Source organism: Pelmatolapia mariae, unplaced genomic scaffold, assembly GCF_036321145.2.
Source record: "Pelmatolapia mariae isolate MD_Pm_ZW unplaced genomic scaffold, Pm_UMD_F_2 NODE_ptg000399l+_length_30392_cov_1, whole genome shotgun sequence".
Classification (NCBI taxonomy): domain Eukaryota; kingdom Metazoa; phylum Chordata; class Actinopteri; order Cichliformes; family Cichlidae; genus Pelmatolapia; species Pelmatolapia mariae.
The window spans coordinates 14,839-30,392 of record NW_027052086.1 but is presented as its reverse complement, the minus strand read 5'-3'; the positions used below and the strand labels follow the sequence as shown (position 1 = coordinate 30,392).

Sequence of the window (15,554 nt, the reverse complement as noted above, 5' to 3'; positions counted from 1 at the left end):
TCAAATCCTTCACTCAGGTTAGGGAATTAAAAGAAAAGGTTAATCATATGAAATCAAATTAATCACCATGTCAAATCTTTTCTTGGCTCCATCCACAGCCTGCATCCTTGAAACGTCCTAGAAACAAAAACCTGTGTTAACCAGAACTTCACATTTCATACTCAGTTTCTCCCACTTATGATCCAACCTGTGTTATAAAACAAAACTTAAAACAGAACAGTTATCAGTCATGTGTGCCAACCTTAGTCCAGTCTTTTGTCAGTGTCCAGTCGGTCCAACCTATGGTCTGCCTGGTCCGTCCATTCACCTGTCCATTCCCACCATTCACTCACACGCATTAACATCGGGTATTGGTAGACTTCCGCACGAATAATCAGATTTTCCACTTTCAGCAAACTCAGTGTATTTATATAATCATTTATTTTCTTTTTACTCGTTTCTAGGAAATAGTTCTTTATACTTTTGGACTGGATTGGCTCGCTGCAATCCTCTTAGACAGGGACCCACAATCTGACCCATTGTAATTCGGAAAAGGTCACCTTACTTTTTGTTTTCCTGAGACTATTGTCGGCGCCGTTATTCATTGTTGTCTTTTGCAGGCCTGCTTAGAACAAAAATGAGAAAAAAAGAGAGCTGAGTATTAGCTCATCAAAGTACAAAACAAAATCACCTGACAGTTTTTCTTTATAAGTGCACTGTTACAAAACCCCTTAAACATGGTCCATGTTTATTAAAACTCCCTCTTTAAAAATAAAACAACAACCTCAAAAATCTTCAACAATCTTAAATTTCACCCATAGAACACACCCAAAACGTAAAAAGCTACACCGTTTCGTACACAATATCCCCCTTTAAGCACTTTACCAAACTCACATTCAACCAAACATATAAGCACGTTCTCACAATATGTCAACACTAATTTATAAACCTCTTAATCAAATTTTCACCTCTCAACTGTCTACTTTGCTTCCTTTCCTCAAGGCCTCAATCACACACACACAGCAAGCTCCTCTGTCATCACTCACATTAGCTCTCCAACTAATTTTCATACTCAGTCACAAGATAAATGCATGTTTAAACCTTATCACATTATTCAATTATTTTCATTTTCTTTCTATACTAATCACTTGTTTTTATCAATCAGTGCAACAGCGCTCCTAAGTCACCCTTTTAAAACTGCTTTAATACTTTTCTTGTGTTTTTTCCATCTTTTTAAATCTTTCCATCAATTTTATTAACCATTCACACCATTCTCTCACTCATACAAGCAGCAAGCAGATCTTCATTGCATATGCTTATGTTCTTAGCCAGGTTTATTCAATGTCTCTATGCATTAAACTTCATGAGCTTATTTTTTTAGAGTTAATGCATTTTCTGTTTGTGTGTGTTATTTATGCATCTATGGCTTCGCAGTCTTTCAAACTCCTTCCCAATTCTCCAGTTAAGCAGTCAGTTTTTTCTTCCCCGAATTACTAACCCTCTATTTTAATTTCCCACCTTAAATAAGCACTCCTAATCTTCAGCCAGGAGCTAGGGCCTGTTTTCCAGGTTCATGGACACATGATTTTGTGAACAATTCAACCAGAGACTTGCCTTAACATATCCATTGGCGTTAACCTACAATTTTCTTCCAACTGCTGGATCTGGAGAGTTGGTCCGGGTCTGCTTTGCTCCTAAAAATAACAAACTAAGACATTTGCATTATTATCACGGGTGCCTAAACGACCCACTAAACCACCCATTTCTCTTTTTCTAGTCAAAAATACCAATTATGTCATGTATGTAAGCGTGTTCTTCCTTGCGTTATGTTGTCATGTAAATGCAGTGTAAGCTGTTTTCTTCATTGCATGCCAGGTGATCATCTTAATTAAGTGTAAGCAGTTTCTTCATTGCATGAGTGTAAGCTGCTTCTTCATTGCATCCTTATGTATTCATTGCATTTTCATGTATTCATATTTAATTTATGCATCTTTTCACTGAGCTCTACATTCAAGCTATCTCACTTCTGATTCGTTTCGAAAATAATCTCACATGTAACAGTTTGTATATGTGTGTTTTCTATTCATTAATATAATTGTCAGTTATTTTGATTATCTTTACCTTTTGTATTGTTTACCTCTTTGTTGTGATGTGGTGGACATCCCTAAACCTCAAGAGTCCAGCGTTCAACTTCAACCCAATCATATCCTATATGCTCGCAGTCAAACTTGTCCTGGTTCACCTGACCTTGGTCCCTCTCTTCCCACTGTCCTGTTCGGCCTTCAAAGCAAACACAGTCTGTTTCTTCTCTGTCTTGATCTTTCCGTCGTCTTCTTTTACGTTAAGTTCCAGTCTGGCAAAATACCACATTCAGTTCCTTCGCCTCAGTGCCCCCCAGTCATTTGACACTGTTCTTGACCAACCTCCAGTTCCCCCTGCATATTTTATCATGGGGTTTCCTCCCTTCTGCTTCTGGAGTCGTCAGTCAATCTTATTTTCATATGCTGTCTTGCTCTTCTCCAGCCATCTTTCAGTCTTCTCTTTCAAGCATGGCAAACATGAAACTCAGTGCCCAATGCTTTTCCACAGTTCTTTATCCCACTGTTCAACTGCCCAGCCTGTAATTCACAGTACATGTTGCATACATGCTGCTGCTGGCGTCGTCGGTGTTAATAGTTCGGTTCCTTTTGTCTGCTGTTGATCCACGATGTTCTGTCGGTCTTCATCAGGAGATTAGCTGGCCTTTGAGCTTCTTCTCAGAGTCAAGGACAAAGTGCCAGGTGAAGCTATAATTTGAAGCCAAAGAGTGGCCTGTTTTTCCCAATTGTGTTAATCTATGCTTTTGCTGCTGTGCTCAAGGGTTCCAGGTTTAGAGACGTTCACCTGTATTAACACACTAAAGCATATAATTAGTATCATAATCATTATTTATCTTAAAACCTCCCTTTTGCTTCATCTGCCCACAGTTAACTCTCTCTCTCGACTCTGGGTGCACACTTGTCACCGTGAGCTTCCCTTTTATGGGCATGCATTTCCTGTCCCAGACACACACACGGTTTCCTGTTCCTACAGCTTCTGCAGAGACTTCTTTTAATTTCACAGTCTACAAATAATCAGTAATTCTACTAAATCTTTATTTAAAAGCAATATGCCTTCATTTCACTCACACACATTTTAATAGCGCTCTTTCACACATCAGGACAACTAACTTTATCCACACACATCACCATTCTTTAGGTCAGTTTTGCAGCATCAGTCACACAATCATTTCTTGAGTGGGTGTACTAAGTGCATATACTTATGTGTTTTCAATCAGCGTCAGTGGGATTTAGATTTCTATCCTGCCTACAGTATAATTCCAGGGCCGAAATATAACAATACTACTCCATGCAAAATCTAATAATGCTTCTTCTGATCGCCTTATTACTGAAGTTACTAAAAAGCCGTAATGAGTATCTGAAACCACAGCGTGACATCGACAGGTTACATCATAAACATCTCCTGTCCATGTATATTCAACTACACACGAACCGTTATCAAACATTTGTACGTACGCAAATCAATACCAAACTTCATGCACAAACACCATGTCAGTTCAAGTCGTCAGTAAAACAGGAGTCCTATCAATTTCAACAATTATTACGTATTTCGCAGATGTATAAAACAATAATCTTACTTCCAACTTACGTTTTTCATGTACTTAACCTCATAATCAACAACAATAATGCAAATTTAATATGCACAAACACATTTCTTGCCTTAAAACACACACGTAAGTCACCCAGAACCCAGTCCCGGCAGTCAGTCGTTAGTCACTCATTAGTAAACAGGAAACGTCACTCTAAATAAGTCACAGGCATCTCATTTACATAGACACAGACACACACTCTCAAAATAACCGGCTTGCTGCAGTACCCGTGGCAGACAGAGCCTATATACAAACATAGAAATTATAACAACAAATTATAACACAGAGACGTCTTATAAAATATACAAATATGTACAAGGCCTCAAAGCGAACAACCTACCGAATTTAGAAAAAATTTAACCTTAACGGTCCAACCGATAAACTCCCTGAGTTTTTTGTAATCAATTATAACCAGTCTCGGCCCCGGGCCGTGGTCAGATAACTAATACTCTAAGACAATTTAAAAGCGGCAACCAACTACACTTCCCCGAAGTTATAATTGTAACGTTACACGCCCGAAACCCGGTTTCTATCGACCAAAAAAGTGCAAAGTACCGTCCCGGACGGTTAAAGTGGTCCAACCACTAGCTATTTTGGAGGTTCCCAAGTTCCTCCACGATCGCTAATCGGACTATCCCTTCCAAAGGAAAATCCCAAGCGTCCCCAGGAAATTTGGAGCGTCACCTCCGAGAAATGCACTTCTTAGAACCTCCCACGGTTCCGTCTATACAATTTAATTACTTTTTAAGACACCCCACAAAACCACAATACCAACCACATCGATGTCCAGCCCGGCTTTATAGTCAATAGAGACATTATTGTCACAAAATTCACTATTCCCTGTCATAATACATTCATTTACCAGTGTAATTCCTTAAACTTATCTTAATTCACTTTTCTCATACACTTATTACTTCTTCACAACCATTTCAACTTCACTTAATCCTATTTTCTCTTATTCTCTTTACTCTTTACTTATTTTATTCTTCATTATCATTACTTCAACTTCCATTCTCATGAGATTTTCACCAAAATCAAAACAGACCTTTACCAGTAATTTTCAGTGAGTAGACTTTCAATTTTGTACTCGTCAATCTGGCACAGTTTGGAAATAATTCAACAGGTAGTGCCTTACCTTTAGATAAGCCGGCTTATGTCAACTCACTTCGACCACTGACTCGTGTCTGGCCGTTTGAGTACCTCGGACCCTCTCGGTCTCAATCTCCAACTCTCTCCCTCTCTCAACCCTCGGCCAATGCACCAAATTGTTACGGGTTCGAAATTGAGGACGAGAGTAAAACAATGATGGTCCAGAAGAGGTCGGTCAAACAATTGATTTTAATGAATGCACGCAGCGTGGAGAGGTGTAAACTGCAAAACATCAGTTGTACATCTCTGCCCAAAATACACTCCAGATTACTTTTATCCCATCAGGGTATTGTAACGCCCCCTCTTGCGTTTACAGTCACATAATTTGCATGTACAGAACATTCATGTATTTTAAGAGATAACTGCAGACACAGAAGTTCCCCATCCATCCAAATATGGGTGAAGATCTCAGGCCTTTGAGGTCCCCGTGGACTGGACATCCTTTCGTCACCTGTAACTAAGCAAACTCAAATACCACAAGAAGCTGAATACATTCAGGCCTTTGCTCAGCTACTATTTTACTGTAACCATATACTCAGCTCTGAGTTATGATATATATATATTAACTCAATCATTTTAAAGTAGTTATAACTGCACCTGTAATAAACATGTTAATATTTGATTATGATAACCCCTGTAATACTAATTATAACATAATGCCAGCAGCTTCAATAAATGCTTTGATGAAATGATAATTAATGTAATGTTAAGGATGATGGTTATATACAGTTCAGCAGTGACCTAATTTCTTTAAATATTACACCATGTTATGTCATGTTGTTACTGCTACTGACGTCATCATGTTGTGCATTGCTGTCCTCTCAGTCCCCGAGGTTGTCAAAGTGGATTCAGGGAAGTATGATGTCGAGCTGTCCTGCAAAGCCACTGTTCCCCTGCCTGAAGATGCAAAAGTGGAGTGGATAGACGGTGATAATGACAAGGTTCACGTGTATCAGAACGGCTCTGACCAGCCTGATGAGCAGGACCAGATTTATAGAGACCGAACTAAGATGAAAGCAGACCTGCTAAAAACTGGGGACGTCAGCCTGACCCTGAAGTACCCCACAGATAATGACATCACAACCTACACCTGCACCATCTATAACAGTAAAGGAAATGTCCTAATGAAGAAACAAGTGAAGCTCAAGGTCAAAGGTCAGTGCACACTTAATAACAGAGGCATGGTAAAAGTACATTTGTTGGACCTACATCTAGAGGCTACATTTATCTTGAAAGGTGTTGATCACGTCCTTTGATTTGAAACAAACTAACAGAAAATAAACAGGAGATCTTATTAGCGTTGGAGGCCTAGAATTTACCAACTACACCCATTGCAGCAGCTCCACTCTTGTTCAGTGCTTTTGGAATTATGACTGGGTTTAGTTTAGAAGCCTGGAGAGTAGTTTTGTTAGTTTTAAAAGGCTAAAATAATCTGTAACAGCTGTTTATTACAGAAGAGGATTAGGGACAGTGAAAAAAACAAATTGCACATTTTTGTTCCCTTTTCCAGAATTCTGGAAAAAGGAACAAAAAGCCCACTTTTTTTCTCCCAGTAGCCCTAATCTCTTTCGAAATTTATATTAATGCGGACTGATACTCAAGTTTTTACCTATACTGTTTCACAAAGTGTTAAAAAGGGAATGTGCATGTTTTAGACTCTTTGAATGAAGGATTTCATTAAAGAGGTTTAGCAGGAGCAAATCAAAAGCAGAATCAAATAACAATAATTCCAAAACCAAGTCACTTAAACACACTTATCTATTTAACCTACTCTGAGCTAATGTTGATTTTGTTATGATCTTTATTCTGTACTAATTTCTGTGTGGGGATAATCTAGCAGGAAAGGAGCCAAGTTCTTTAAAGTTATATTCCAGTAGGAAACAATGAAAATGCAAATCCTCTTGAATTTATAATCCAACACGGTAAAAATGAGTAGACAAAAAGTAAAAAATGGCTGTGGTTAATCCCTTTTGCTGTACTTGGTACATTTTATCACTGTGAACTCCTAGAGTCCAATTACATGATTTCTTCTGCTCATTGCAAGAACTAGAGGAAGAAATAGCTCTAAATTTTCCTCATGTGCTCATTTGCATCCCTCCTCTCTCTCTCATCCTGTTTTTTCTCTGAAAATCTAATCATTGTTGACATATCATCACCTGATGTCCAGCCATACCTTATCATTCATAATAACTTATAAACCAAAAACTAGGCATTTTGTGCAGTGTGACCTTTAAACAGTCGAGGAAACAGGACATATGGAAGTTAAGGGACATGGCAGGTCTACAAAATGAACACTATCTGGAAGTAAAATCCTGAAGAACAGAAAATCCAGCAGAATCTGGCACAACACCTGAGAGATCCATGTGGACTTTCAGTTGTTCCATCTACTGTTTGCCTGTAATTCTGAAATGGCCCCACTGAACAGTTGGTGGAGGCTCTGTTAAGGTTTTGGGCTGAACTAGGCTGTATTACCTAACAAAGAGGCAACTACTTAAAGAGGTCTTGAAGCGCCTGTTATTGTAGGCAATATAAATGAAACTGAAGTGAATTTAATATTGGTATGACCACTTTTAAAATTGAAAATAAGCTCAATTCACTTCATTGTAATTTCAATTGACATTATAACTGTGTCAGAATTTGTAAAACTCAGACAAAATCCTGGCAATCCTCCTGGCACTTAACAGCCTACACTATGTTACTCTGTTTGTGTCGGGGGACCCGATCCTTGGGGTGGACCAATTTTGGGCGCAGCCTGTTTTGGGGTTTAAAAGCCACAGAGATGCAATGTTTAGAAAAAATGTGTCTCAACTGCTCCGATACTCCTGACACGGGATCACGATAGGTTTTCGCTTGAGCAGCGGTTCTGCCGGAGGTTTCTTCCTGTTAAAAGGGAGTTTTTCCTTCCCACTGTTGCCAAATGTGTTCGCTCATAAGGGGTCATATGATTGTTGGGTTTTTCTCTGTATGTATTCTCGTAGGGTCTACCTTACAATATAAAGCATCTTGAGGCGACGGTTGTTGTTAAAATTCAATTGAATTCTTGAGCGCAGAGTCAAGGAGGCTATTTATGTGAAAAGGGAAAGATCATCTCTGAATCGAGGAGGAAGCCTAACGGTACATCTGTCACCATCTTACAACGCTGTGATTGTAGCCATTCCCCAACTCTCTGTGAATGATAGTCATAGTCTTTGTCAATCGTCATGATTATGTATACCAGTGATCATAAACTGACCTCACAGCCCATTGTTCCTTCAGTGGGCTGGTTTCAGTCGTTATGCAAATGCACTGTTTATAAGATTGGGGAAACCTGCAGTCAGCTGAGACTGAAGAAGTCACTTGGATTAGTTACAAAACATTTCTCCCACTGAAAATTCTACATCCAGATGAACAGAATCAACTTTTTGGGATATCCTATGGGCTCAAAATGTGGTCATAAATATTTTGTACTTGTAAATCAGTTTTGTATGTGTAAAAAGAATTTGTGTGTGCGTAAAAAAGATTTGTATGTGTAAAAAAGATTTGTATGTGTAAAAAGATTTGTGTGTGCGTAAAAAAGATTTGTATGTGTAAAAAAGATTTGTATGTGTAAAAAAGATTTGTGTGTGTGTGTAAAAAAGATTTGTGTGTGCGTAAAAAAGATTTGTGTGTGTGTAAAAAAGATTTGTGTGTGGACTTTGCCAAAAACCCCTGCAAGTTACAAGTACGGATTTTGACCCTATTTTTCTTCCTTTCATCTGATTGGTCAATGTCATGTCAATCACAAATGTAACAATCCAATCAGAGAACAGATGGGTTTGGCTGTCGGAGGGGCACTTTTTTGAACTGCAGGTCCTTGAAGGGTGATACAGTTTGAAGCTGGAGGATCTCTATATAAATATCCGATAGCAGCTAGGTCCCCTAACTTTCAGCAGCTGTTGAAAGGATAAAGTTGTGGTATGTCAGTGGTTAGAAATACCATCATTACTTTAGGATTAGTTTAACACAAAGTCAGGGCTGACCCGGGACCATTGCTGTGAGTCACAGTGCGCAGCATAAAAGTCCTTTCACATCGGACACAGGATGTGCTGCTAATGCTAACTGCTAACTAAAAGCAAAGGATCCAGAATTTGTTGCGCTGGCTGCTGGGCTCTGTGGGTTTTTGCAGCAGCTCTACCTGTACTAAATGCACCTGCTCCTTGTCGTTTCTATCTCTGACTTTATGTCCTCTACAAGAGTTTCGGGGGGGGGGGGTTGCTAGTTCTTCAAATGTTCAATAAAAACATGTATGCTAATTCATAACGAAGAAAGCTTTGTAATGAAGACTGTCATTTCCAAAACACTGCCCGCCCCCCGCGGTCCGCAGCGCTGTTGAAAAGGCTGTGGAAGTCCCTGTATTAAGCACATAGACCTGTGACACAAAAATCACCAAACTCAGACCACAGACTGTTTTCCTTCATGGTGATAAAGGAAAACGCTGAGTTGGCATGTAAAAGGGCATTTATTCCCTTCAAAGACCTGCAGTTCAAAAAAAGTGCCCCTCCGACAGCCAAACCCATCTGTTCTCTGATTGGATTGTTACATTTGTGATTGACATGACATTGACCAATCAGATGAAAGGAAGAAAAATAGGGTCAAAATCCGTACTTGTAACTTGCAGGGGTTTTTTGGCAAAGTCCACACACAAATCTTTTTTACACACACACAAATCTTTTTTACGCACACACAAATCTTTTTTACACATACAAATCTTTTTTACACACACACAAATCTTTTTTACGCACACACAAATCTTTTTTACGCACACACAAATCTTTTTTACACATACAAATCTTTTTTACGCACACACAAATTCTTTTTACACATACAAAACTGATTTACAAGTACAAAATATTTATGACCGCATTTTGAGCCCATAATATCCATAATATTTCCCTTCATCCAGGAAAAAACTGTGTTCAGTGCTGCTGCTGTCTAACCAGCTCATGTTTTTCTTTGATGTCCCCTCAGTTCACCAGCAGGAGGTGCGTTCAGGAAAGGAGTTTGTCAAGCTTCCTTTTAATATCAAATCTTTGCCTGAAGAAGCTAAAGTGGAGTGGACAGACAAGGATAACAGGAAGGTCCAGGTGTATCACAACACCTCTGACCTTAATGAATTACAGCATCGTTTTTACAGACACCGAACAGAGATGAATGAAGGTCTCATCAAAGCTGGAGATCTTAATTTAACACTAAAACACCCGACAGACTGGGACAGTGGCATCTACACCTGTACTGTCTACAACAGGTATAGAATGATCCGGATGAAGAAACAAGTGGAGCTGAAAGTCAGAGGTCAGTGTCGTACATACAAATAAAAAAAGTCAAACATTACTTATGTCCTGTCCTCCTCCACTCACCCAAACTGGTCACGGCAGATGCCCCTCGCCCCCACCCAATCACTCAATCAGCTCTAAAGCTGCTTTATCTTTTACATTTCTGAACTCTGTTATGTCCTGCTGTGCTTCTGTACTCCAGCTTTCTCTACAGCTGTGAAATCCCGCTGCTGCTGTGTCTGTCAGCTCATAATGTGTTTGTTGTCTTTTCAGTCTGTCAGGTAGAGGTGGAGGAGGGGGAGGAGTCTGTTCAGCTGCCCTTCAAAACCACAAAAAACCTGCCTGAAGATGCTAAAGTGGAGTGGAGACACTATGAACCATTTAGGACCGTTTATGTGTATCAAAACGGCTCTGACCAGCCTGACAAACAGGACCAAGTTTATGTGGACCGAATACAGATGAATGAAGACCTGCTGAAAACTGGAGACCTCAGTCTGACCCTGAAACAGCCCACAGTGACAGACAGTGGAGAATACAGATGTGAAGTGGACAGCACACAGATCTACAGATACAAAACTGTGCTGCTCAAAGTCAAAGGTTTGTGTCTGTGTGCCTGTGTGTGTGTGTGTGTCTCGCTCTCTCTCTCTCTGACTGTCTTGTGTCTCCTCTGCAGGGAGAGTTCAGGTCCAGGATCAAACAGGGGACATCAGGAACAGAAGCAGCTCCATTGATCCGACTCCTCTGATGGCTGATCAATCAGTTTGATCTGTGTGTTCTTTGATTATTGATCAGTGTCGTATGTGATACTGAATATATCTGAAAGCGACTGCTGTTTGAATGGTCATGTGGCATTAAATCCTTCTTTTACGTCACTGACACAAGACAGACGCCAATTATCACCGCTAAGGAAGCGCCTGAGAACGCTTCCTGGCCATCCAGTGAAGCTGTTGGGAAGACAACGTTGGAGAAACGTGAACATTTTATTTGTACTGTATCATCTGCAGATTCTGACAGAAATCTGCAACTATCCTTTGAAGCACCGCTCCTCTAAAACAGCAATAAGGATAATTATTAGGTTATCTACATTTATTATGTAAATAACAAAATAAGTTAAAGCAAAAATTGGGAAACATAAAGTCCGAAGTCTTTATATTAACGGGCATCAGTCAAACAATACTGTTTGCTCTGGGTCTAAACAGAGCGAGTTCTGTGTGAAGTCTTGTTTTGCGAATACGGGCCGCTTTGAGCGTTCACACGTTTGCTGTCGCATTTTATTTGTAGTGTGAACATGCAGACAAAAAAATCGGATTTGATCAAAAAATCGGAATTGAGCATTAAGACCTGCAGTGTGAACGTAGCCTAATTGATCAGCAGCAGTTGCTGATGTGTTTCAGGGTTCCTGCAGCTTCAGAAAAATTGGACTTTTTAATGTGACTCAAAATAAAATTTATGACCAATTTAACAAACTCACAGAAACCTGTAAATAAATAAAACCTCGTTCTTTGTTTTGTTTTTGGTATTACGTAGTCTATTTATGTAATAATATATTTTCAGACAATTGCTGTGTAAGTTTATTTATCATGTGTGGTATTCCAAATGTATTTAACATTTGAGTTTTTATTCATTGAAATCATAAAGAATGAAATCTACAATAAAATGTTCACTGTGTGATTAAAAAAATATGATTTCTAAAAAGGTTCTGAATTAAAAATCTTACAAGTTGTTTACAGTCGATGATTAAAAACTTTAATCTCTGTACATGCTTTTAATCCTCGCTGCCATCTGCTGCTGCATCATTTTAATTTTCAGTTTTATTGTCATTTATTATTCAGGGTCAGTGAGCTGAAGACAAACACGTGTCGCTGCAGAAAAACAATTATTATTACTTATTTTCGTCAAACAGCAACTTTTTCTCTCTTGTAGTGGCTTTTGTGGTGGTGCAGTGTTTATTTCATGCAGTGGGGTAAACCCAAATCATGAGATGTTAGCTCAGTAAAATGGTTATGAGTAAAAGAACGCATGCATTGCTAATTAATATCAAACGTAATATAATGACTTACAGATTTTATTATTTTGTGTGAATTTCAGCGCCCCCTGCGGCCCAGGTAAAGCACTGGTGAGCCTTAAAAGTTTGTACCTGGGTTAGAGAGATCCCACCCAGCTCTTTTTCCTGAACAACAAGGACAAAGTCACAGTCAAGCTTTAAATAAAGTGACAAAACACTTCAATTAAACTGACAGGACCTTAATTGACTTCATAAGATAAAAAAGTGGAACGAATGAATCAAATTCAGATTAAAAACGATGCGTTTCAGAGTTACTGTTTACGTTCATGTAAATGTGTATGGGTGCAATAAGCAAAACAAACTCATTACAGCAAGTGACAAGTGTCTGGAGAAGCCTCCATCACAGCCAGTGTTACTGTGTCATACAATAACAAACGGCTCTGTGCCTAATAAAGTGGCTTCTCACAAAGGTAGTGACAAAACCTCTGTGGCTGAGACTTTGTTATCTAACTTAAACTTTACGTGAGCCCTTTTATTATCATGCATGAACGTGATCACATGTCAGTATTCATCCTGACATGGGAGAGCTTCAGAGTCTTTATAGCAGCTCATGATGACAGCAGTGAGATGCATTTATGTTCACACTCTGGGCTCTCATGCTGGGCTTTCTCATGAAAAAGTCATCAGTCAGTATTAACCGTGACTACAGGCCAATCTGCGTTCTGCTGCTCTTTATTCCAACTGTTTTCTTTCCACTTTCCACATCTGTCTGCACACTAATGGGACTTCCTCGTTAGTTAATTTATGCTTTGTCTTTCGTTTTGCATTATTTTATTTTTAGAGCACATTACCTGACTGGTTTTGTCCCTGCACACTGTTCTGTGTAGTATCTTCAAATGTCCACTAGATGTCAGAAAGACACATTGAACGTGAAACATGCATGAATCTGTCATGTGGATTATGGCATGCTCTGAATACCACAGACAGGATAACCAACTTGACCTTTAATAACTAGTCTTGAGCCAAAACGTCCTGTAAAAATATGAAACTGAAACTTCCCCCATAAACTCAGATTTCCAAGTCCTAAAGTTGGAGCAACAACAACCCCGACTTAACAATCCAAGACAGCAGCAGTGATTGTAAGGAGCGGTTAAACTGTAAGACTCTGAATCAGGCCTGCATCAGCTGTTTGTGTGTGAGTCGCTGTGTAAACCACACACAGCAGTGCACAGGCTCAGTCTGTGACTGTGCTGCAGTGCTGTTAAGCACAAACAAAAGTAAAGGCGTTCTTATGCTGTGGTGTTTAGATGATTCTACATGCTGATAAGCAAAACAAATCCTGTTTTTCGTGTTTTTCCTGGAACATCCCACCTCCGAAATCCGATTTTGAACACGGCAGCTGTCAGTAGCTACAGGTGGATGAAGGCGGGGCATTTCCCTCATACAAAACACAAAGTTACAGGAACAACAGTGAGGCGTGTGTGGGAGCTCTGCTTCATCCAGGGTTACCGGACTTTGTGGCTGCTGTGGTTTATAAAGGAGGATGAAGATGTTGCTGATTCTCCTGCTGAGCGGTAAGAAACTCTGAGCTCCGTTTACCTGTTTAACCTGCGCTCAGTCAGCACAGCGCCATAAATTCATTCATTCAAAGAAAACAGCGACCTAATGAGGTTTGAATTACCTGTGAGAGTGTGAATGATGTCTGAGAGGCTCAGGACCAACAGAGTGCGGGCTTTCAGGTGAAAGTTTCTAGCAAGAGACACTAACGATACCAGCTATGTGCTACAGTAGCTCCGTGTGCGTGGGTGAGGCTGATATGAGTCATGGGTGCAGGGCTGATAAGCGTTAAGTCACATGTGATTATTAACAAAGTTTGGAGAAAACGACATGAGGTCAGTGTGTTGCTGTTGGTCATCAGAAAGCAAACACCTCTTCTCCTTCCTGCTCTGCTGTGTGGTTTTTCCTGTGATCTAAAACTATTTTACAAATGCGGACATCCAAACCTGAATAAATACTAATTACGTATGCAGAATATATTAAAAACCTAAATGCATGTGAGGACGCTGTGAGGAACCTTGGAGTCATTTTTGACCAGGACATGTCCTTCAAGGCACATATTAAACAAATATGTAAGACTGCTTTCTTCCATTTGCGCATCTCTAAAATTAGAAATATCCTGTCTCAGAGTGACGCTGAAAAACTAGTTCATGCATTTATTACTTCCAGGCTGGACTACTGTAATTCACTATTATCAGGATGTCCTAAAAACTCACTGAAAAGTCTTCAGTTAATCCAAAATGCTGCAGCAAGAGTCCTGACAGGGACTAGAAAGAGAGAACATATTTCTCCTGTTTTGGCTTCCCTTCATTGGCTTCCTGTTAAATCCAGAATTGAATTCAAAATCCTGCTCCTCACATACAAGGTCTTAAATAATCAGGCCCCATCTTATCTTAATGACCTTGTAGTACCATATCACCCTATTAGAGCACTTCGCTCTCGCTCTGCAGGCCTACTTGTTGTCCCTAGGGTATTTAAAAGTAGAATGGGAGGGAGAGCCTTCAGTTTTCAGGCCCCTCTTCTGTGGAACCAGCTTCCAGTTTGGATTCGGGAGACAGACACTATCTCTACTTTCAAGATTAGGCTTAAAACTTTCCTTTTTGCTAAAGCATATAGTTAGGGCTGGACCAGGTGACCCTGAATCCTCCCTTAGTTATGCTGCAATAGACGTAGGCTGCCGGGGATTCCCATGATGCATTGAGTTTTTCCTTTCCAGTCACCTTTCTCACTCACTATGTGTTAATAGACCTCTCTGCATCGAATCATATCTGTTATATGATTGTTGGGTTTTTCTCTGTATCCACTGTACAATATGAAGCGCCATGAGGCGACTTTTGTGATTTGGTGCTATATAAATACAGTTGAATTGAATGTGCACCAATGGCCTGATACTCACAGATCACATCAATTTCTAATTAAGTTTGAATTAACAAATTTCTAGTTATTTACAAATTGAAACAATAAAGGGCCATTAAGTTCTAGATTTCATTTTTGTTTGGTCATTTGTGTGTTTGTACATCTGTTTTCTGCCTATAATGTCACTTTTCATTCATCATTTAAACTCTGGGTCAAACCCACAACATGTATTTGATTTGAGTTTCTCTTTGTGTGTCCTCAGTTTCCCAGCATGCTCTGGCTGTGGTGGTGGAGGTGAATGAGGGGGAAAGGTCTGTCCTGCTGCCCTGTCTGTTCTCAGGTATTACACCTGAGGACACCACAGTGATGTGGACTCGCAGTGACCTTGATCCCAAATTTGTCCACCTACAAGGAGAAAAAGGAGGAGACGATGTTGGAGGACAAAACCAGCGTTACAGCAGACGCACATCAATGAATCGTTACGCTTTCATCATTAAAGATTTCAGCCTCACTCTGAGGAAACCCACAA

The 15,554-nt window shown here is 39.8% G+C and overlaps 1 protein-coding gene across 1 annotated transcript; it reads left to right on the top strand.

Moving 5' to 3' along the window:
• Positions 1-9,851: 9,851 nt before the first annotated feature.
• Positions 9,852-10,919, top strand: LOC134623105 (butyrophilin-like protein 10). The gene is made up of 3 exons (XM_063468312.1): positions 9,852-10,126; positions 10,381-10,704; positions 10,781-10,919. The coding sequence occupies exons 1-3, from the start codon at positions 9,982-9,984 to the stop codon at positions 10,870-10,872; spliced, it is 561 nt and encodes a 186-aa protein (XP_063324382.1). The 5' UTR covers positions 9,852-9,981; the 3' UTR covers positions 10,873-10,919.
• Positions 10,920-15,554: the final 4,635 nt, after the last annotated feature.